We start from the raw sequence: 22,833 nt of genomic DNA on the forward strand, positions 1-22,833 counted from the left end.
TTGACGTGGCCCAAACCCAAGTGACAAGAAAAGAGGGAATGGTGGTCAGCCCACTTGTGCCTCCTGCGCGACCCACGCAGGCGGACCCCAAAAGCCTAGGAAGCTCGTGGCCTGGATACCGCCCTCAGCGCAGACGAGGCAGCCCCGGGCGGTGGGCGGGGCGGGCCGGGGCGGTGGGCGGGGCGGGCCCGGGCGGTGGGCGGGGCGGACGGCGATTCTCCGGGCATGCTCGGCCTCGGCGGCTGCAGGCGGGGCGGGTCGCGCTGGTCCCCGGCCGGCCGGAGCGGCGGCGGTGGCGGCGCGAGGCGGCATGAGGGAGCCGCTCGGTAAGTCCCGGCATCTAACCCTCCTGGCTCCCACCGTCCATTAGGGCCGCTCCCACGGCGCTTCGCGGGCCTCACCCGCAGCCTCCCGCACTCCCCCCAACTTCTCCAGCTGGGACGTCGCTCCGGTTCCAGCCACCCCGGCGGTGGGGGATGTCTGCACCCCCAGTCGCAGCCCCGCCTGGGCCCCCCGCGCGGTGCCTAGCCCGGCAGCCTCGGGGTGGAGGGCGCCTGCCAGCCTGGGAGGGGCGTCCCCTCCCCTCAGGTGCCCCGCTCGGGGCGCGGGGGTCCCGGGGCGGGCACCGCGGGCCGCGGCTGGCGTTAGCGCTCGCGTCGCCCCTCGGCGCGCGGAGGGCCTGGGGGGCCGGGGTCACTCACTCCCCTTTCGAAGTCGCCCTCCCCAGCCTGTGTCCACCAACCCCTCCCGCGCCCTCGCGCCCAGACCTCGCGGACCTCACCCCAGAGCTGACAGCCGCCGCGCTGGGTCCCCGAGGTCCCAGTTCCCACGCTGCCCCGGCCGTCTGGACTGCCCGGGACGGTGGGGGCTCCCGCCGCGGCCCCGCTCCCGCTCCGGTCTCTGTGCGGTCTGCGCTGGGGATTAGGGCGCTAATCGCGGCTGCCTCCCAGCGAGTGCCCAGGGCCGCCCGGCTCCTGGCTGCGCGTGGGATGGGAGAAGGGCAGGAGCCCCGCCTAGGAGTGCTGTAAATCCCGTTAATCATCTCATTTATGGGATCTGGAACCCGCCCTCCCAGGGTCTCTGCGCTCAGATCTCCGCTGGCACCCTCTGCTTCCCCCGTCTCCAGTCGGGGTCCGTTCACCCCCAAAATGCCAGGGTTTGCCTCGATGCCCTGGCCACAGTGGGGCCCAGCACTAGCTGCTAAAAAGCGCCTCTCTCGCTTCCCGTCAAGAAGCAGAGCGCCTGGGATTCTTCTGGGCGTTTGTAAAGAAGCTGTGATTTCACTACTGAAGAAAAAAATAAAAACGAGAACTTTAGGCCAGCGCTACCTGGGCATGCCCTGGTGTTTGGTCATCCACGCGCTTCAGAAGTAGAGAGGCCTCGGGGTAATTAGCTTGGGCACATCACCTCCCCACACCTACACCCACTCTCCCACCCCCGCACGCACTCCACTCGCCTCCCGTGTCCTCATTCCCTCCCCAAATCTAGTAGCTTGGTCTTAGTCTTGGGGAGAGGGGTGGGGCGGTGCAGACCACACAACTCCCAGGGTTTCCTGTCCTGACAGTTTAATGTGATGTTTCTCCCACAACTTGTTTTCCTTCTCCGGTCTTTTGTCTTTTCAGATTTACAAGGAATAGATAACCCAGAGATTGAGGGCTAGGATTGCAAAATACAGGGATTTGGGGGAAGGGGCCTGATGGGTAGGATTCGGGCAGCCAGAAATGCTCTGGCAAAAAAAGGCAGTCCGCATGGTGTAAACTGAGGGTCATGGGGTTGTACAGGTAAAACTTTGGGAATGTCAGTTCATTTTAGAATTTTAAGACCACCCGGCAAAGCAAGAATGCATACAGGCTTTTTTTTGGAAATCATATGCAGATTCTATTTCATGGAACTTGTGTTGGTTTTCGTGTGAAGTTGGGAGTTTGTTAAAGTGGTTTGGTTTTCCATAACGTCTGTGGATTGGGACTTAATTATTTACCTTGACATTAGGTGTCTAATTCTTAGTCACCAGCTTAACAAGCTTCCTGAAGTCTCTAAGTGTCACTGTGGGCATGCGGCATGTAAGAAACTGTTACTCCGCCTGGAGTGGGCGAGCAAATATTTGTTGAATAGAGGCCTTTAATCTGCTGGGCCTTCCTCCTGTAAAACTTCACCCTTTGCTGCAGAGACTGGAAGGTCAGGCCCTTGGCAGGCCCAGGAGAATTAGGGGATTTGGGTGGGTGGAGAAAGCCTGTTTCGGGAAAAAAGAAGTTTGGCCTGAGTGTCCACATGCTCTGGACGACTTGACAAAGTCATCAGGGTTATCAAATAGCTCATCGAGTGGTCACAGATTCCAGAAGCCTGTGGTCTATTGTTCGGCAGCTATAAAATTTAACAGGGTTGGAGGTACACAAGGAAAATAAATAAGGACCAATTTTTTCACTTAAAAAAAGTAAATATGAAAAGATTCTTGTAGTCTAATTTTTAACATGCAATTTAAAAATAAATCCTAGAAATGTTATCAGTACAGAAAGCCCAGAAGTCTGTGGCTCCCCCGAGTTCTCACTGGCCAGTTTGGGAGGACAGTAAACACCAGTCATCCTTAGGAGTCCTTAGTTTTTCTTTTAATGAGCTTGGCGAAACTCCATGCTAATTAATCTGGAGAGAGTTTAGAACACAGAGCGTTGGAGTGAAACAATTGTTCTATTGTGTTTTTTATTTTGATAAGCAAAGACTATCTCTCTGAAGTCCTCTGGGCCTGTTGCTGAACCCATTACTGCAGTTTACTTGGGTTTTTAACAGATGTTGTTTTTCCTCCTTTGGATGAGAAGGGTTATCTCTCTCATTAAAACCTTGCTGTTGTGCTTTGTTTCAAGGGCCTGCTGATGGAAGGAATGTTGAGGTCCACTGACTTGCAAACGCCAGCAGCCCAGGGAGGGGAGGTGTTGGGCTTTGATATATGCTTTAAACACTAAATGGTGTTTAGAAAAATACAGGAACCCCTCCCCCAGATACTAAAACCTCAATTATCTTGATTTGAATTGAAGGTGTCTTGTTAAAAATTTGGATTATCTATAACCAAATATCTTTCCCAACAACTTTCTGTAGATATGCTTGGGAATAGCCTGGTTAAATCAATAGGCTGGCAGATTTGTTATCAGATCGTGAAGTATCCTTATAGTTTTGGGCTTATTGGTTGTCTTTATAGTTTACCTGTAAAGATTGTTTTTTCTGTATGTAAATGAAAGAATTTAGATACTATTAGGAAGAAGCACCAAGATACATTCCAAAGAAGGAAAGGAAAAAAAAAAAAAAAAAAGCAAGCAACTTGTCTGTGTAGGAAGAATAGTTAGAGAAACAGAAACCAGATTGTTGCTACTGGTTATCTCTTGGCACAGTGGGGTTACTAGGAACTTTTCCTTTTTACTTAAGCACGAGTTTTGCAGTGTTTACTTTTGAAATCACTTTACATGACTTTTGTACTTAGGAAATAAATAGAAATGTAAAGATCATATGAAATAATTTAAGTCAAACACTTTGATAAAGACTTGGCTTTTTTTTATTCTGAAGATATTTAAAAACAAAACCAAAAGAAGGGTAAGTTTAATGGAATATTTAAGGTATCTTTACATGTGGAGCTTGACATACATGATGATAAGGGAATAAAACTCTAACCTATGATGATGTTTTACAGCTATTTTTGCAAATAGCCAAAAATTCCAAAAGATTTAAAAATCTTATCCAGTTTGAGTCCTTTCTTAATGACTTCTAATCTTTCAGAAATGTTAATGAGGTACTTAAGGTCTCATAAAAATATTGCTAGCCAAAGCAATAATTGTGTGACACAGAATTTAGAGATGAAAGAGAAGACAGGAGAAAGAGTGTGTGTTTGTAAGTGCATGTGTGTGTGTTCGCATTAGTTGTGGAAAGAAAAAAAAGAGGAGTCAGAAGGGATAATACTTAGGAAAAGAATTCAGTGCATAATGTTGGGGACTTTTTTCTTTTTCTTTCTCTTTTTTTGAACAAATGCCTTAATACCAATCCACCCCAGCAAGATTAATGTTCCAAGGTCCTTTTGATCTTAGACACAAGTTTTCCAACTCATTTGTTTTTTGTCACCTTAAAGAAACCTAAGGATGTCCTCCTAAAATGATTACTTCACAGATTAAGTATGATTTTTTACATCTTGTGAGATTTTAACAACTTGACTGCCTTGGCAGAGTTGGTCATCACACGTGTGGTATGGTAACAGCAGTCTGTGAGAACTTGGTGTCCCAGGACTTCAACTGGAACTGTTGCGCTATTTAATAATTAAGACTGGAAAGGGAAATAGCAATTCTATTGTTCATAGTAAAATACACAATTCTACCCTTAGGAAAAAATCTGTGGAAAGCATTAAAAACCTACGAGTCAGTTAGCAACATAGTCCATTCTGGTTTGTTTTATGTCTTGGTGATTTACCTCATGTTTAAAGAAAGTACTTTGTTATATATTAATCATAGCATTAGACCTAAATGTTGTCAGTTGAAGAGATATTTACACTGAACTGCCAACAATTTGAGGGACCAATTACATCTTAAGCATGGAATGTCAGTGAATACAACTGAAAAGTTTTAGGTCTTTTAGAGGAGTAACAATGTCTAATTAAGACCTTTTTAGAATGCTGGTTGTAACCTTGTATTAGATTTCTTCAGCAGCACATGTGATTTTGGCTTCCTGAAAACAGGTTAAGAGTCTCTCTGGCAGATAAGGCACATGTACCATATACTAGAGCCTTATGTGATTTACTACTCATTTATTCTTTTCTTCAATGTTTCTTTTATTGTCATTGAGGCTTCCAAATACCTAACCTATTTTTAAAGATGCATTTTCCTAATCTAACCTAAGCAGCATTTCATTTATGAAAGTTTTTTTCTGATGATGAAATAGTTATATATAACTTAATTAAGTTATGTAATATGTTAATATATTAAGTTATGAATAATGATGATTGGTGATGAAACAATATTGTTATATTAAATTATATAATAAGAATGTGGATATTATATATGTTGTTATATATACTTAAGTTAATATTAAGTATATAAAGTTAAGTATAGTAAGTATATGAAATTGCCAATATTTGACTACTTTTGACCTGCAAAATGACAATTTCATGTGATTGGACCTAATACATTTCATGACAGAATATCATAAGATTCAGTAAAGTATAAATAAGGAAATTTTTCAAAAACTCAGAGTCCATCACCTCTGCTGACATTTTGGTATGTTTCCTTTCAGTGTTTTTTCCCCTTTCAAGTACATATGTATATAAACAAATTTGGTATGACATTGAATCTAGGGTTCTGTATCCTGTCTTTATTATTTAGCGTGGTATTACGAGCATTTCCCTGTGCTGTTGTATACCTGAAAACATAATTTTATGTATGTGTATACATATTATAGTCCACTATATGGATGCACCAGAATTTTTTTTTGAGACGGAGCCTCATTGTCGCTCAGGGTGAGGTGCGATGGTACGATCTCGGCTCACTGCAACCTTTGCCTCCCAAGTTCAAGCCATTCTCCCACCTCAGCCTCCTGAGTAGCTGGGACTACAGGCGCATGCCACTACACCTAATTTTTCTTGGATTTTTAGTAGAAACGGGGTTTAACTGCGTTGGTCAGACTGGTCTTGAACTCCTGACCTCGGGTGGTCTGCCCACCTCAGCCTCGCAAAGTGCTGGGATTACAAGTGTGAGCCACTGCACCTGGCCCAGAATTTTTTTTTTTTTTTTACTAAATTAGACATTTAGTCTAATTTAGTTATTATCATAATTAAAACTGGGATAACTATCCCTATACAAAACAGTGTGTATCTCTGATTATTTCATTAGGACAGATCCTAAGAAGTGAGATTATTCCATAGGGTTTCAGATGTTTAAAGATTTTGTTACATATTAATAATTCTTTTCTTTTCTTTTCTTTTTTTTGAGACAGAGTATCCGCTCTGTCACCCAGGCTGGAGTGTAGTGGCACAATCTCCGCTCACTGCAGTTTCCACCTCAGGTTCAAAGGATCCTCCCACCTCAGCCTACTAGGTAGCTAGGACTACAGGTGAGTGCCACCACGCCTGGCTAATTTTTGTATTTTTAGTAAAGGTGGGGTTTCACCATATTGGCCAGGCTGGTCTCTAGCTCCTGACCTCAAGTGATATGCCTGCCTCAGTCTCCCAAAATGCTGGGATCAAAGGTGTGAGCCAGCGAACCTGGCTAATCACTTTTAAGAAGGGAAATACTCATTTTCATTTACATATAGCCTGCACCCCCCACCCCCCACCATTTATACACACACAAACAGGAGAACCCTTATAGCTCCTCATGCCCTTACCAACAACAAGCATTGCTTTTTAAAACCTTTAATCATCTCATAAATGAATAATGGCATTTTGGGTTAATTTGCATTTCTTTGATTACAGGTGAGGGTGACCATGCTTTTCATCTTTTTAATTGTATATTTGTCTCTCTTTTTAAAGTTAATTTTTAGTTTGTGTTCTAGGCCAATTTTAAAAAGGAAAAAGGTTCTGGTTGATTTAATGAGTTCCTTAATGTTTTGTTTCCTTTCACTGTCTTGAGCATTATAACTGTAAATATGAGAATTAAAATGCTTATTTTTATAAATGGAAAGGAAGGAGAAGATGGTACCTGTTAAATGGCATTCATTTGCCAGTCCTAACCTTTAGTGATGAGAAGATCCGTAATTGAAATAATACCACCTAGACCATAGCATCGCAAGGGAGGGTGCTGACGGGGTCTTATTTGTCTTTAGATTCTTCAGCCCAGTGCCTGGCACTTCCAATGTAAAACAAGTGCCCTGATGAATTTACGTTGGTGTAAGCGTGCAGCACCCGCACTCTGGGATGGAGAATTGCTGGATGTTTCGCTCCTGGCCTGCCTTCCCTAGCCCACTCCTTTCCTCAGTGGGTGGCCATTTATCTCTACTCTCTTGGGTGGCCTCTGCATGGGTGCTAATAAGGCCAAGGTCAGAGGTTCTGTCTTCAGATGACCTATTTAGCCCTGTTCTGTGTCGTGGCCACAAGCTGTACTCTTTTTCCTGGGGCAGCTGACTTCGATGCCTGCTGCTCATCACAGGCGAGAGGCTAGAGAAAGGGGCCTGCTTCCTAGAGCTAGAAGGACTCTAAAGAACCTCTAGTTCAGCCTTCTCGTTTTACTCCTTCAGGAGAAGACTGAGACCCAAAGGGTTCTCTCCTTTCCTCCTGTGCAGTGACTCAGGCTTGATTCAGCTCACAGATAAATACCGTGCACCATGGAGAAACAGATACTCATCCCAACAGCGAAGCGGGAGGTAACCCAGCCCCATGCCCAATGTCAGTGGATCGTTAACAGCAACTTCCTAATTCTATAATCCCTTCCATTTGAATAGACACCACAGAGCTAATATTTAAAGAACTTTGAAAAGGTGCCATGCAATAAGATCACTGCAAGTGGTCTTATTCAGGTTCTTTGGAAGGACAAATCATTAATCTTTGATGAAAATCCATTTGATGATTTGGGGAAAAGAGAATTTTGTGAGACTAGGTTGGTTAAATCAAAATAAAATGAGCTGTCATCTTCTCAAACCAACAATTATTTCCAGTTTCTATATTTCTATTAATGGAATGATCATTATCCTCGTCACTGAGGCTAAAATCCATTGTACTTCTTCTCCTGAAAATTACTCTTATTATTCCTTTTTCTTCTTATCCCCTCTGCCAGCCCCCCGTGCATGTTACAATAGAAAGGACTTGTAACTACAGGTCCCCCATCTGTTCTCGCTCTATCCACTTTAGTCCCCTGCTTTTCTGCCAGATTTCCCTTGCCCAAACCCATTTGTGGTTTGCTGTTGTCTATTCAAATTAAGTCCAAATTCTATTAATGTTGCAGATAAGAATGGCTATTTCTATATAGGACTTTTTTTTCTTTAAGAATTTATTTTTTTAAAGTTACTCATCTCCCACTTATTATAGATGTCGTTTGTATGCATTTCAGTTTCATACAGCAGGCTTTATGATAGCCCCATGTTATTTATGAAAAGCTCAAAACTCCAAATGATGAAAGAGGTCTGTTAAGGTCACAAGGCAATTGCATGGTGTATTCGAGAACGAATCATATTACTGAGCATTCAAACATTAACACCAGCGTTGCCATCAAGACATTATAGCCAAGTGAGGCATCAACTCTTGTGTGCGTGTGTGTGCGCGTGTGTGCGTGTGTGTGCGTGTATGTGCGTGTGTGTGCGTGTGTGTGCGTGTATGTGCGTGTGTGTGTGGTGTGTGAGAAGAGTCATCTAGAAGAGCCATTCTGCTCCTAGAGAATAAAGGAGAATTTTTTTCCTTTTAAATATATGGTTTTTAATTTTAATGCCACTGTGCCTTCTCTGTTTCCTTATTTATGTGTATGGATTATTTGGTAAAGTAGGAAACTTTTTTGATGTTAAGGAAGAAAATATAGATGAGTGAACCTAAATTAGTAGCCTGAACTTTGAAGCTAGACAGACCCAGTTCAAACCAAGGATCTAACACAAGCTGTGTAACCTTGGACTGTCAGCCTCAGTTTTCTTGTGAAAATGGAAACATTCCTGTCTACATCGAGAAGTTTGCTGGAAGCATAGAATGAATGAAAGTGTGCCAGTACAGAATCTAGCACATTACAGATGGTCATGAATAGTTGATGTTATTAGATTTCATGTGTGCTGCAATCCTGGGTTTATAGTTCAGGTTTTTCCTTGGAGTTGGTAGAGGAAGAGTTTATTGGGCTGGTGGGGAGGGAAGAATCAGTTAACTACGATTGAAAGATATTCTTGCTAAATATAATTACCATGCAAACACATAACCATATTGGACCAACCTATCCAGCCCCAGGAAGAAAATGGCCCACATCTGTGTTTTGTGAGGGTTATGTCTTCTCTGCCATTCTGACAAATGGACTGTAGCACAACCAGCTGTGTGCTGCACATGCCTGTTCCTCAGTGTATTCGGTGGCCACTTGGAGTACAGTGCAATTTGCTTTTATTTTAAATAGCCCGGCATAGTAAGAGAGAGAAACTGAGTGTTGTGAGACCTAATGCTAACTTTAACTGTGATGCTGACCCTGTGTGCGATGTTGAACCAGTGAGCCTGGGGACTTTGTTCTAGGCTGCCAGGATTCTGTTACTAAGCCATTAATTTCTTTTCTTTCTTTCTTTCTTTCTTTTTTTTTTTTTTGAGACAGGGTCTTGCTGTGTCACTCAGGCTGGAGTGCAGTGGCATGATTTCGGCTCATGGCCACCTCCGCCTCCCGGGTTCAAGCGATTGTCCTCCTTCGGGCTCTTGAGTAACTGGGATTACCGGTGTTTGCCATCATGCCTGGCTAATTTTTGTATTTTTAGTAGAGACAGGCTCTCACCATGTTGGCCAAGCTTGTCTCAAACTCCTGGCCTCAAGTGATTCACCCACCTAGCCTCCTAAAGTGCTGGGATTATAGGTGCGAGCCACCGTGCCTGGCCCCATTTCTTTACCCTTGGGATAATTCTACTCATAATCTATTTTAAATGCCAGTTCCCCTTCTCATACACAAACACATGCTCTTTGCCTAATGAACTCCTAACCATTCTTCAAAACCTAGCTCAAACACTTCTGTCTCTCATTTGTGCATTTTCTCAACAAGTATTTATTGAGTTCATACTGTGTGCAAGTTGCTGGGGATAAAGCATCAAACAAACCAAAGACCCTGTCCTAAAGCCTGACTCTGTGTTCCTAAAGCCCTTTGCTTGTGATGGGATCTCATTCCTCTGTAATCCCTCGCATGGTGGAACTTACTCTGTTGAATTAAAGAACAAACCCTTGCTTCTCTGGTCCTTCTTTGTCTGTTGAAGCAAATGACCCAAGTTGTACAACTCCTTGAAAGACATGCAGTAGGAGTGTCAGGAGTGGCAGAGTTGCTATGGAGATTTTTCTATTACTACAGTAGCTGCCCGAGCTTGTCAGCTTCCATAAAAGGTAGGGACATAATGGAAAATTATCAACTTCCAAAGTTTGATACTCTCCATGCTGACAGGCGAGACTTTCCCTACTGTAATCTAGCAGGTGATGAAGAGTGAGGACAGGCAAGCAGAATTGTGCGACAGACCCGAGTAAGAGCTCCCAGTGACAGGAAGCACATGCCGCAGGCATCTTCCTTTCACCTGCACACGGGCCAGCAGGCGTTTCCTGGCCATTGTTCGCCATGGCTGCAGCGGCTCTATTTCCGTCCACCAGTGAAGTGGGGTTGGAGCTGGCTGAGCTTTTTGATGGGGCTGGCTTTTGTGGCTTTTGTGTGTCTCTCACCCAGGCCAGCATTACCATCAGCCCCGGTGGAAGCAGTGGTGGGTGTATCCGTCTGACCAATCCGTCTTACGCCTTATCATCAAAGGGAAGACTTAGGAAGAAAGATGTTCTCATGTAGGAATAAACAGGGCGGCTCTACCTCTTTTGCTCGTAGGTAGGTTTCTGCCCATTTTCATTCTTCTTTGTGGGTACTCTTGTTTTGTGCAGCTTACACTGGAGGAAGTTGCTGCTGTTGATTCAGGTACTATAGCAGGATTTGGGTGTGGACATCCTTGGCTGAGAGATGCAAAAACTTTTCCCCAAGATCTACTGGGAAGAAATTTGATTCATAAAAGTTTCATAAGGAGGCCGGGTGTGGTGGCTCATGGCTGTAATCCCAGCACTTTGGAAGGCAGAGGCGGGTGGATTACCTGAGTTTAGGAGTTTGAGACCAGCCTGGCCAACATGGTGAAACCCTGTCTCTACAAAAAATACAAAAAATTAGCCAGGCGTGGTGGCGCATGCCTGTATTCCCAGCAACTTGAGAGGCTGAGGCAGGAGAATCGCTTGAACCCAGGAGGTGGAGGTTGCAGGGAGTCGAGATCATGCCACTGCACTCCAGCCTGGGAAACGAGAGTGAAACTCTATCTCAAAAAAAAAAAAAAAAAAGACTTTCATAAGGAAAAGAGAACTCTGGGCTTGTGTAGTGAGTTGGGTGTGTATGATTGATCAGTGTGTTGTTTTCTCGTCATGAACCCAAAGAGTTAAAATCTATTTTTGGTTGCTAGTTAACTGCCCCAGGGTGGCTGCCCTGGCAGTTGCTGTTTCGATGGCTTCCGCCGAATTGTATCATGACTGTGTTGATTAAAGATCTCACTCTCTCCTAGAGCAAAAGGTATGTCTACAAGATGAAAGCAGGGGCGTGTCCTAAGATTAAGCTGGATATTGGTGGTTTCTCTTTTTAGAAACATGAAGCAGTCATTGCAGCTCCCAGGTCTGTATTTTTTTTGTCCGCACTCCTTCCGCCTACTGTTTGTAGGTGAGTGGGACAAGGGGAAGGTGGACAGTGTTAATCATGTCACTGCTTAAGCACGGTGCCACATGCTCTTCTACCAGAGGCAGCCATCGAAGGGTGAGGTCCTCTAGAGATCAGCCTGGGCAACACGGTGAGACTCTGTCTTTACAAAAAGACACATCTTTACACCACATCCTCTAGAGCCAGAGCCACACCCACTTTCTAGGTGAATAGAATGGAGAGTAATTTCAGGCAGTGCCATCCCTGTGTCCCCTCTTTCTGTGCAGGTTCTGTGCTGTGTCCATCGCCATGGTCTGGTTTGGTGGGGGGACCACGGGAGGAGGAGGTGTCAGACTGACCTCCAGGGAGACCTAGTCACAAATAGAGCTCTCTGTTGTCCTGCAGTGCTGGGTCCTGCCACCACCATGGTTCCAGTGGTTGAGCTTTGCTGAAGCCCAGGCATCATGTACAGTGTAGAAGACCTCCTGATCTCTCATGGATACAAACTGTCAAGAGACCCCCCGGCATCACGCGAGGATAACCCCAAGGGGCGCCAGGCAGCGAGGACTGGGACACGAGCAGGCCAGGGCCTGCAGAACGGGCATGAGGATGGCCCTGCGGCCCTCGCACATCGTAAGACGTCCGCGGGGAAAGGACATGTGAGTGACTCCGAAAGCCGCCGCAGCACACCGAGAGGCCACGGGGAGCCCCAGAGCACTTCTGCTTCCAGAACCTCGGAGGCGGGGTAAGTTTCACTGTGAACCCACCGTTTTCTTTTGACTCAGGAGTTTGGCAGTGGGTGATGTGTAGGTAAACTCTTTCAACTCTATATTTGGCCAGGGCCAAGGAGGGAGAAATGGTATTAGACACAAGAACGCTTTTTTTGCTTTTTGTTTTGTTTTGTTTTTGAGACGCAGTCTCGCTCTGTCGTCCAGGCTGGAGTACAATTGTGCAATCTCGGCTCACTGCAACCGCCTCCAGGGTTCAAGCAATTCTCCTGCCTCAGCCTTCTGAGTAGCTAGGATTACAGGCATGTGCCACCACACCTGGCTAATTTTTGTATTTTTAGTAGAGACGGGGTTTCACCATGTTAGTCAGGCTGGTCTCGAACTCCTGACCTCGTGATCTGCCCGCCTAGGCCTCTCAAAGTGCTGGGATTAGTGAGCCACTGCACCCGGCCACCTTTTTTAGAGACAAGGTCTCACTCTGTTGCCCAGGCTGGAGTGCAGTGGTGCAGTCATAACTCATTGCAGCCTTGACCTCCTGGGCTCAAGTGATTCTCCCACCTCAGCCTCTCGAATAGCTGGGCCAGGTGCACACAACCACACTTGGCTAATTTTTATTTTTTGTAAAGACAGAGTCTCACTGTGTTGCCCAGGCTGATCTCTAACTCCTGGCCTCATGCAGTCCTCCCACCTCAGCCTCCCAGAGCACTGGGATTAGAGGCATGAGCCACCACACCCAGCCCAAGATCACTTGTTTCCACTGTGATATTCAGGGTGTTCCAGCAGCACTTAGCACAGGGCTTGGCCATAATGGGCCTTCAATAAATAGCAGTGAGTAAACACATTCTGTCATGCTAAATGCCATGTGTTAGGACTTTGCTTCTTGGTTCCCTTGTAATTTCTTCATCTTGCCTCAGATAGGAGTCATTTTAGAACTTTGTAAAAGCTATTTCACAACCACGCACCCATTCACAGTATATTTGGCTTTCTTATTAACGCAATTCAATATTTTGCAGGTTACAAAGAGTGAAAAGGGCTCTGTATTCCCCTCCGTTTGTAAAACAAAACGTTTCTTCTGGTATATTCATATCATTCCATTGGCTTCTGACCTATCTTTTCCTTGCACACACACTGGCCCTAATGTGGGCATCCCATCTGAATACTGCTGCATCTGTGGGTGTTTCCTTACAACAAAAAGAGAGGGCGGGTTAGCTAGGGGAACAGGATGGTAAAAAATGAGAGAATTTCGGCAGCTTGCCACAGAGCCAGGCTGGGAGAGGAGCCCTGAAACCCTCTCCCAGGCGGTTTCCACCTGGAGGAAACCTTTGTCATCCCTTCCTAACACTGTGTTTGCCTTTAGTGCTGCACTGGGACCAGGCACAGATTGGGGAGGAAGAGCTCTGAGTCTACAGAGCGTGTTATGTAACTGCATGTCAGCAGTTAGATATGGACAAAGGACACAGACGGAATCAGGGACCTTTCTTTAAGAAAAACAAACAAACACACAAAACAGGCAAGTCTGATGGGAATGAACTCGCCTCCCATGGTTCGAGGTCACCCTTGCAGACAAAGGACCTTCCTTGTTGGTTGACAGTTTTCAGGCAAAAATAGGAAGGATTTTGTTTTTAGTCAGAGCACTTAACACATTATTGGAGAAAAGCAAAGGTGAGAGCCCTCGTTTCTGCCCAGCGTAGTAAAAGCAGGTTTAAGTTGCCAAGTCAGATGCTTCTCCAGCGAGGAGCAAGAGGAGTTAGCACTGATGGAGCCAGGCTCAGGGGAGAAAATCACAATGAAGAAGGGGCTGGAAGCTGTTTCTCTTTCACCTTGTGCTTCAGAACTCACACTTCTGTCGACTACTGTCAAGGCCTTCACTTTCTTGGCCGCCATTTTCCAGCATGGAGCTGGAAAAGGGGTCTTATGGGTGAGTTGTCTGAGGGTTCAGATAACCTTAATGACTACCACACAAACGGGTGCTTGTTTTTGTTTTTTTTTTTCATTTAGTTTTCTGCTGAGTATATTTGTACCTTCCAACTTGGATATCAAGGTACTGAGATTGTACCTTGTCTCCTATTTCTTTTGTTTCTTGTACAGAGTCTTACAGTACAGGGCATATATGGTTATTTAATACATGCTCATGTGTTCAATTTATTCTTTCCCCAATTGTAGCAACTGTTGAAAAGCAGAACGGTCAGTTTCTAATGAGGTAAAGACAGGGCTATGGAATCCCTGCAGATGGACTGTGTAGGTTACGTGGGGTCTCCCTCAAATTTGAGGGCCTGGATCAGAGTTGAGTCTCACGGTGGGAGGCAGGAGAATCCCCTTTAGAATTCTGTGTGGGCAGTGTGGCCGCCAACCTCATCCACAACTCGCTCAGGACTTTCTAGCCCCTTGTGTGGTAACAGGTGCCTGAGGACTACGACATAATCAGATCTGCAAGCTGCCTTTGTTTCCATCCTGAGTGAAGGGCTCAGATAAGTGGCTTTGTGTAGCCCTGGGATGTTTTCATACAGATGACAGAGTTCTCGACAGATCTGGCCTCTTGTCCATGTTGTTGAGATTGGCCGATTCACTTAGATGGTGTAGAGTGGCTTTTGGATTGAAGGTTGGCTCCTAGGGTAGAAATAGCAAATGCATACATGTTTGCAGACATCCCTGCCAGTGCCCCAAGCTTCAGAGACTGGCTGCAAGGTTCCCTGGGTTGAAATGAAAGACTTTTTTTTTTTTTAGGTGCCCAATAGAGAACTGAAAATTGGAGGGAAACAGAAAGGTAGGCATGAAGGAGAATTGTTTTTCCCCATCAGAAACAAAGTGCTTTGGGAAAAAGTAAATAGGTGTCAATAGTTAACAGCTTAAATTAAAAAAAAAAAAAACAGCCAATACTACTATGGCTTATGTGAATTCTGAATCTGATGAATAAATGGTGCTGTCAGATCCCAGTCTTTGGTTACTCAAAACCACAGCTGTGGTCTTGCTGCCTCCTCCATCCCACACAGTGACCTCTGCTGGGCTGGCCTCCCGGTCTAGGGGGTACCTGGGGCCCGGGATAGCCCTGTCCAACTTGAAGCCATCAGCGTGATTGGGAAGGGTCACGAGGGTTCCTCTTCTGCAGTTTCTTGGTTGAGGGCTGCCTTAAAGTGTGTCCCCACACTTTGAGCCAGTCCTCAACACCCCACTCATGTCCTGGGAAAGATGGAGATCAAGGTCATTTGGAAGGCCACAGGGGCTGAATGAAAATTTGTTTTATTCTGACAGAATAGTGGAGACCTAGGCATGTTGGCAATATTATTATCTTAGAACTGAAGAACATTGCATTCATCCAATGTGTGCTGCTGTAACAGGCTGGGTAATTTATGATGAATGGAAATTTATCAGTTCACAGTTCTAGAGGCTGGGAAATCCAGGGTCAAGGTGGTGGTATCTCATGAGGGCCTTCTTGCTGTGTCATCTCATGGTGGAAGGTAAGAGGGTGAGATCAAACAAGAGAGGGCTGAACTCATCCTTTTATAAGGGCACCAATCCCACCTAGGAGGGTGGAACCCTCATGACCTCATCACCTCTTAAAGGTCCCACCTCTTAATACTGTTACAATGGCAATTAAATTTCAACAGGAGTTTTAGACAGAATAAACATTTAAACCATAGCCAACACAAAGCCCAGAGGATGTCACTGGCCATCAATGGCTGCTCAGTGCAGCAATGGAGGGAGCCCAGCTTGAGCCACAACTCCCCCACCCCCCGGGCTGCCAGATGCCTTGGGGCTGCCACCCTGCAGCAGCACTGGGCCTGGCTGAGCTCTCCCCAGGTGAGGCCTGTTTTCGTTTGAAAGGAGCACTTGATTCTGTGAGCTCCTGGGGTTACCATCGCTGGATGGTCTTTTCTCAGTCCCTTGTCCTCCACCCTCCGCCTGGCATGCATGGACGTGTGACAGCTCTCAGAGCCCAGCTGTGTCCCTTTCCTGTCTGGAGAGGCCTATAAAGACTGCACCCTGACCTGTCTACACGAGATAATGCACATAACACTGCTCTTCTGTGGACGTTGTAAAGGGAGCACACATGGAAGGCAGGATTATCCATCATCTGGGGCTTAGCTGGAATATCAGCATTGTCTGGTGAGAATGGTCAGGACTGTTCCTTACCCTGTAATGATTAGTATCAGTTTAGAACAGAGTTTCTGATTTAAAGACCAGCTCTATCTAGTAAAATTTTTTTACTTTTTTTTTTCTTTTTCCCTTTCTTACTCGAGGGACTTCTAGTAAAACTTAAAAAAAAAAAAACAAAACACAAACATGAAGCTTTGATGAGATTTTTGAGCATACAGGAGACTTGTTTCCTAATGTGCTGAGGGGGCTGTTGCTTTGAGCTTTCACTATTAGCAGATCAAGTAGTATTGAGCATCTAGGACAGGAGAAGAATGACAATTCTGTTGGGAAGAAAGACAAAGGAGCATGTGAACTTGCTAAAAATCTCTTAGGTGCAAGTAGTGGAGAAGGACCAAGAGTTGATTCTCCTTCATACATAGTTTATCTAAATTGATGAGTAGACAGTAATTGTTTTTGGAAGCTACATGTTAACGTGTTGGGCCATCGTTCGTATGACTGGTAACTTTACCAGCGTTTAAAGCACAGCAGATGGACTGTGAAGCCTGACTGTGGGACCCCTGGCTCAGGGGCCCTCCTTGCCCCCAGGCTGAAGACTTCCTAGCAGTAAAGTATCCCTCCTTCATAGATCCTTTGGGAGGCAGGAAGTGGAACCTACCTGAAAGGAAAGGGAGGGGTCGTTGTAAGGATTCATGGAGAGATTCACGGACCATTCATAGGAAATGGAGAAAAACTGGCTGGCCTCATTAGAAATGGAATGAGAAGGTGTCCCCCTGGATTGTGGGTTATTCCCCTGGGGACTCATTCATCTCTGTCCCCCATTGCCACCCATCTCTGCCCCCCATTGCCACCCATCTCTGCATCTCCGGGTACTTGTTTTGCTCCTCTTCCCTTCCCTGACAGCTTCTGCTTCCCCGTACCTCTGGCTGGCAGAGACTTAGACTCCGCCCTTGCTCCCCTTGATGGCTTAGCTTCAGAACCCACTGCTGTCAACTGCCCGCATCTCTTAGTTGAAACTTTTGAAAAAATTGAGTTTCAGACAGCCGGTGGATGCTTGAGTCTAGGTTAGGGTGTCTCCCCGCTCCGATCAGAGGGGAGGGGCTGGACAAGGGAGAGGGAGGTTGGATGGGGAGGAGGGAATGACCAGGCATGGGTGCCTGAGCTTTCCCCACTGCAGGTGCTGCGGGTGAGGACAGTTTCCAGGCCACAGGGACTCCCTGTGTACCCCAAAACATGTTCTCTTCACAGACAATTTGACAAATAACACTAAAGACCTGGCATTTTCCCCTTTTTAAGTCATTGACTCCACAGAGAGCTCATCTAGATGCTAGCCCGCTCCTAAATGGTCTCAGTTAACAGATTGTAGTGATGAAACTGGCTGTGGGCTTTGCATGAAAGGCACTGACGTGGTCCAGGAAAAGACTCACAGGCCATGTCCAAAGCTTGCCTGCTGAAACACACACACACACACAAACACACACACAGTAAGAGGAAGTGGGCAAAGAGGAAAAACTGTGTTATCTGCACATGGAGGAAACTGCATGCTTAAAATACAAGTAGCCAAAACTAAATAATACTTAACGACCATTAAAATATGTAAAAGGCTGTTATCAGGCACTCAGGGTTTCCTTAATGTGTTTCCTTTGAAATATTATAATCAGAGGAAGCTGTAAAATACACTTAACATAGCAGAGGTTTGAAGCTGAAAGTTATACCATAATTGGATCTTCTCTGCATAGCCCCAGGAATTCTGGTAAGATTTTTTTGTTAGTTACCCATGAGAATAACTTGTAATTATCTCCTGTCATCAGCGGCAGTTGTAACTAATGAGAGACTTAGCAACCTAGGGAGAGTCTCTGATGTGGTGGTCTGGGGCCCTCATCTTGGGAGGTTTCTATTTGATCAGTAAACATCCATTCTAGATAGTGCTACTGGATATGGTAAACAGTTCATTTTCAGGGTCTTTTAAAGCTTCTCTTATAACCCTGCTTATAAGGGTTTTCCAAAAACAGAGAATGCGTCAAGTTTAACATCTGTTTCTATGTTCCTCTTTCTTTTACAAACTTACAAATCCTCAAACACGATTTGCCTTTTCACTGCTTGTTTCCATCCTAAGCATTAGCTGTTGGTATTTTGACCGTGTTACGAGGCAAAGCCTCTCTTTCTTGAGGGCTGGCATGCTCATGAACACCAGGAAGATGCAGGCCGCCTCTTCCCTCACTGTCTTCTGTATGCCCTTCTCCTTGGTCTCGTTCGTAAGTGTGGAAACTTCCAGAAGCGCCTGGAAGCTGGTCCTGTCTCCTGCGTGTGCCCCATGTAGCTTTTACCAGCACCAGTTTCCCCACTAAAAAGCAGGTTGTGTCCTTTGAACATGAGGCTTCTGGAGGTGCAGTGGTGTGGAGGTGCAGGCTTCTGGAGTGACAAGGAAGATCCAGCGGCAGCACTGCCGAGGGCCTCATGCGTCTTGCTGGTTATGCCATCCCCAAGAGGAGAGTTGTTCGTGTGGAATTCCGCCTTCAGCTAGAGAACTGGATGAGTCTGAGAGCTAAGAAATGCCCCACAGAGAGACACCAAGGGTAGGAATGTGAGACGGGGGTCCAAAAGAGACCCGAGTGGGTCTTCCGGTCCAGCCGCTTTGCCTCAGAGATGGCTGTGCCTCTGCGTTCTCGACAAAGGACAGGGTGTGGACTGGGGGTGTCACTGGTGGGCCGCTGTGCAGCTATGGGGCCTGGGGCCTTTAGGCGGCCTCCCTAGGGTGTCATCACCAGAGACCCAGCTGCAGGGTCCTTCAGGCTCTCAGAAACCCATGACTAGTGACCGCCTTTTCTGCTCCTCACAGCCCTCATCTTGGCTTCTGAAGAACCGTGGGTTGGAGGCACCGCGAATAAATGAATAAATGAATTCGTTGAATAAATGAATAAGTAAATGAAAGCAAGAGTGGTGCTAGAAAAAGGCAAATGAGAACGAGGCTGGTCTTTCTCCATGTCTATCATGGCACTCTGTGGTTCACACTGGTGAAGGCAGTTTAACGTGGTAAAAATCTGACATGCCCTTATTAAAGAGAAAATATGAAAATACTGAAATAATCTGCCTTACCTATTAGATACGCATGAGAGAGAATGGATTAGAGCTTCTCTTCCTGCCTTGTTTTAATAAATGAAATACTGGTTTGTTCTACATCCATATTGTGGAAATGGGTGTAGCTTCTTCATCAGAGACCAGCCATCCCCAGGAGGAGCAGCGTCTTGTGATGACAGTCAGCTACGTCACTCTTTCCTGGCATTGTGAAGGCCTGTTGATTACAGCTTAGACAAAGACAATGCTGATCTGAAATAATCATCACCTTCAGACAGACACTCGGTTCTTCACCCTTTCCTGTGTGCCACCCGCACCCCCTTCCCCAGGCGATCAAGCAAACAGAGCTTCAAGATAACCTACTCCATTGAGAATGTATTTTAATTGAGTTAATACCAAATGAAACAAGGGCTTCTTATGTGTCAGGCACTGTGCTAAACACTCTGAATGTATCATCTCATTTAATTCCTCCCAGGATACAAAAAGGAAGGCGTAGTCCGTCCCTGCAGTACAGATGAGGCATCAGAGGCAGGGGCAGTTAAGGACGCTGCCGACAGCGTTCCACTGGACAGCCATGGTGTTGGCCTTTAAACCCACGCTGCCCTCCAGTGCCCAGGGCAGCTGCTCACCACTCTCCTGGCAACGTTCCAACACTGCTCCCTGTTGGTGTGATGAGAAGCCAGAAACCACCCCTCTGCACGTGCCCCGAGCCTGGACTGTTCCGTTGACCCCGGGCAGCCGTCTTTGGGTGTCAACTGCAGGTTCATCCGGCTCCCCAAGGACTGGCCACAGACATTGTTTTCTCAGCCTATTTTTCTCCATCTGTACCTTTTCTTCCTCAAGTTAGGGAATCCACAAGAAAGTGATGAATAACACTTTGAAGGTATTATCTCATTTCATCCCTCCCAGAAAACTCAAAAGGAAGGATTCTGTCCCCACAGTACAGATGAGGCATCAGAAGCCGAGGCCGGTCCGGCTGCCCACCCATCAGGTGGGAAGGGCCTCACGTTGTGGGAGGGAACAGTGTCTGCCCTGCGTGCAGTCACCAGGACTTCTCCTAGTCACTCGGGTGGGGAACCATTTCTCTAGTGCTTTCTGTCCCTGCCTGTGACGACACCCTCAGGGGTGGCTTCCTGTAGGCCCTGGGATGCTCCTGGGATGATCATTGATGTGGAGGGACAGGGTCCTCTATCAGTGGGATCCTAGCATGGGAGGAGCGTCAGCATATGGCCCTGTAGGGAGTTTGCCTCCGAGTAAGGGCCACCCAGTGTGGCTTCTTGCCTTTACATTCATTAGAAGGCATCAGTGCGTCCTTGCCATGTTAATCAGTAAAACGGAGTGGGCTCATTTAAATAGCTGGCGTGAGTCAGAGGTTAGGGGTTTGTGACCCAGCTTTCTTCCCTCAGAAGTGCAGTTGCAGGAAGGATGTTGTTCAGAGATACCCTGACTCCCAGTGAGAGGTTCTAGCACCTTCATCGGGGACACATTAGTACACACAGCTGGTGGCTGCCCCAGGAGCCCTCACAAGCTCCACCTACCTTTTCTCCAGGTTATTGTTTTCCTTCTCCTTCCACGTGGACCTATGCCCTTCTTCCTTCATTTGTATCCCTTTGCTCCATCCTGCTTCTCTCTTCTCTCTTCTCTTCTCCCTTTCTCTTTCTCTTTTCTTTTCTTTCTTTCTTTCTTTTTTTTTTTTTAATTTTGAGACAGGGTCTCTCTCTGTCACCCAGGCGAGTGCAGTGGTGCCATCTCAGCTCACTGCAGCCTTGACCTCCCAGGCTCAAGCAATCCTCCCACCTCATCTCAAGTAGCTAGGACCACAGGCACTCACCACCACATCTAGCTAATTTTTCTTTTTAAATTTTTTGTGGAGACTAGGTCTCCTTATGTTTCCCAGGCTGGTCTCTAACTGCTGGGCTCAAGCGATCCTCCTACCTCAGCCTCTCAAAGTGCTGGGATTACAGGCGTGAACCTCCGTGCCGGCTCTCTCTTTGTCTTCTCTACCTGTAGGTTGGTCAGTGGTCCACATCAATGAGGCGCCCCCTTGCATGAGTGGTCTCCCAGCCCCTGATTTTGCTACATGCATTAAACACTACTAGAATTACCATGACGGTTTCCAAGCTGGCGCCATCCTTCACATCAGCACCAGTTGTGAATTTACTAATTTATGAAAAGGAAGCAACAACCCCAAAACCCAGTCCCAGGGGCGGGGCCCGTGGACCGTGGCCTCCGACTTACCTTGTGTGTATAAAAGTTCTTTACTAGACCTTGCAAAATCAAAAGTCTACTGAAGCCCTAACCCAAAGATGATTCAGAAACCTGCTGGCAACCACAAAAGAGCAATTTGTGTCCATTTCTAGCCATCAGAGTTTAAAAAATATTATGGTCTTGTGGCTGGCCAGGTTGGCACTGTAGTGGCAATGGCTTCCAACTTTTTTTTTTTTTTTTAATTTTTCCATTCTGAGTTCATCTTTGTGGAAGCCAGACCCAAGCGCAGGAGTTCAAAGCCCATGCTGTGGAGGAACTGCGACTTCAAGGGCTTCCATCCAGGTCGATATCAGTGGGTGCCTTTCCAACATGCCTCCTACTTAATTTCCTCTGTGCACGTTGATAACTCAAGTGCCTTTGAATTGCTTTCCTGTGCCCCTTCTTCAAATGTCCAAATTTAGCATCACTTCTGAGTCCTCAAATTTATTATGCTTCCTCTTCCAGACCCATTATTTGTGTATTTTTTTTTTAATAACAAAACTGTAACCTCCAGAAATAGTCCGCCAGGTACTTTATGTTTTAACTGAATCTGCACTGCCTGTCATCTAGAGTCATTCATTGTGACATCATAAAAAGCAGGCCTGACAATGCATTAGCAGTCTGACTGGGCATTTGTGGATTTTCTAGTTACCATTCTGCCAGCGCAACCTACAATTCTTGTTCAAATTGAACTTTGCTGAAGAGTGATATTCATCCATTATGTTTTCAGAGCAGTTTTCTCTTTTCTGACTGACCTTTAATTTTATGCTAACCTCTATACTTCAGTCTTCATCTTCTCCGGACCCCAGATTTCCCCTTTCCAAAATTAGCCCATTCGTTACCCTGTGTCAGAGGGATATTTGCACAGGGTGGTATACTGAATAGACCAAATCATGCTGAAAAAAGAAATTGCAGGCTTCCAGGCCCAGAGAGCTTTCAGAGCAAATTCTGGAGTGGAACATGGCTGAGGCCATCACAGAAGCATGTTAGGCACCTGACAGCGGGGTTGGTGAATGTGAGTCGCTCTAAAGAGATGCCCAAAGCCCCTTCTGCCAACCAGAGGAGAACGCTGCTCCTGGCTCTTTCAGTGAGACCTACAGCCTTGGCGGTCAGTTTCTGTATCTGGATACCAATGCCTAGATACAGACGCCTCCGGAAGGGGAGTGGCTTTTGAAGGAACAGGCTAGGCCAGTGTGTCATGACCATCCATTGGTCCAGAACATGACACTAGGGTTGGAAAGCAATGGAAAGCAGCAGACATCTGCTAGACTGCAGATCTGGGAACCAGGAAGGGATCGCTGGATAAAGGCATGGCTTTAATGTGGCCTCCCCAGCCCCACCCCAATGACCACAGCGAAGCACGGCTGACTGGACTT

The 22,833-nt window shown here is 46.2% G+C and overlaps 1 protein-coding gene across 3 annotated transcripts in view; it reads left to right on the forward strand.

Moving 5' to 3' along the window:
* The first annotated feature begins 215 nt into the window (after positions 1 to 215).
* JCAD (junctional cadherin 5 associated) overlaps positions 216 to 22,833 on the forward strand; it is a 46,224-nt gene continuing 23,606 nt past the window's right edge. The window contains exons 1-3 of one of the 3 annotated variants that reach the window (XM_063710242.1): positions 216 to 326; positions 5,955 to 6,075; positions 11,721 to 12,060. In XM_063710242.1, coding sequence (XP_063566312.1) covers positions 11,780 to 12,060 — 281 coding nt within the window. In that variant the 5' untranslated portion in view covers positions 216 to 326; positions 5,955 to 6,075; positions 11,721 to 11,779. The remainder of the gene's footprint in view (positions 327 to 5,954; positions 6,076 to 11,720; positions 12,061 to 22,833) is intronic. The other 2 variants (XM_063710241.1, XM_019035436.4) reach the window with 2 other exon arrangements.

This window comes from Gorilla gorilla, chromosome 8 (genome assembly GCF_029281585.2).
Source record: "Gorilla gorilla gorilla isolate KB3781 chromosome 8, NHGRI_mGorGor1-v2.1_pri, whole genome shotgun sequence".
Classification (NCBI taxonomy): domain Eukaryota; kingdom Metazoa; phylum Chordata; class Mammalia; order Primates; family Hominidae; genus Gorilla; species Gorilla gorilla.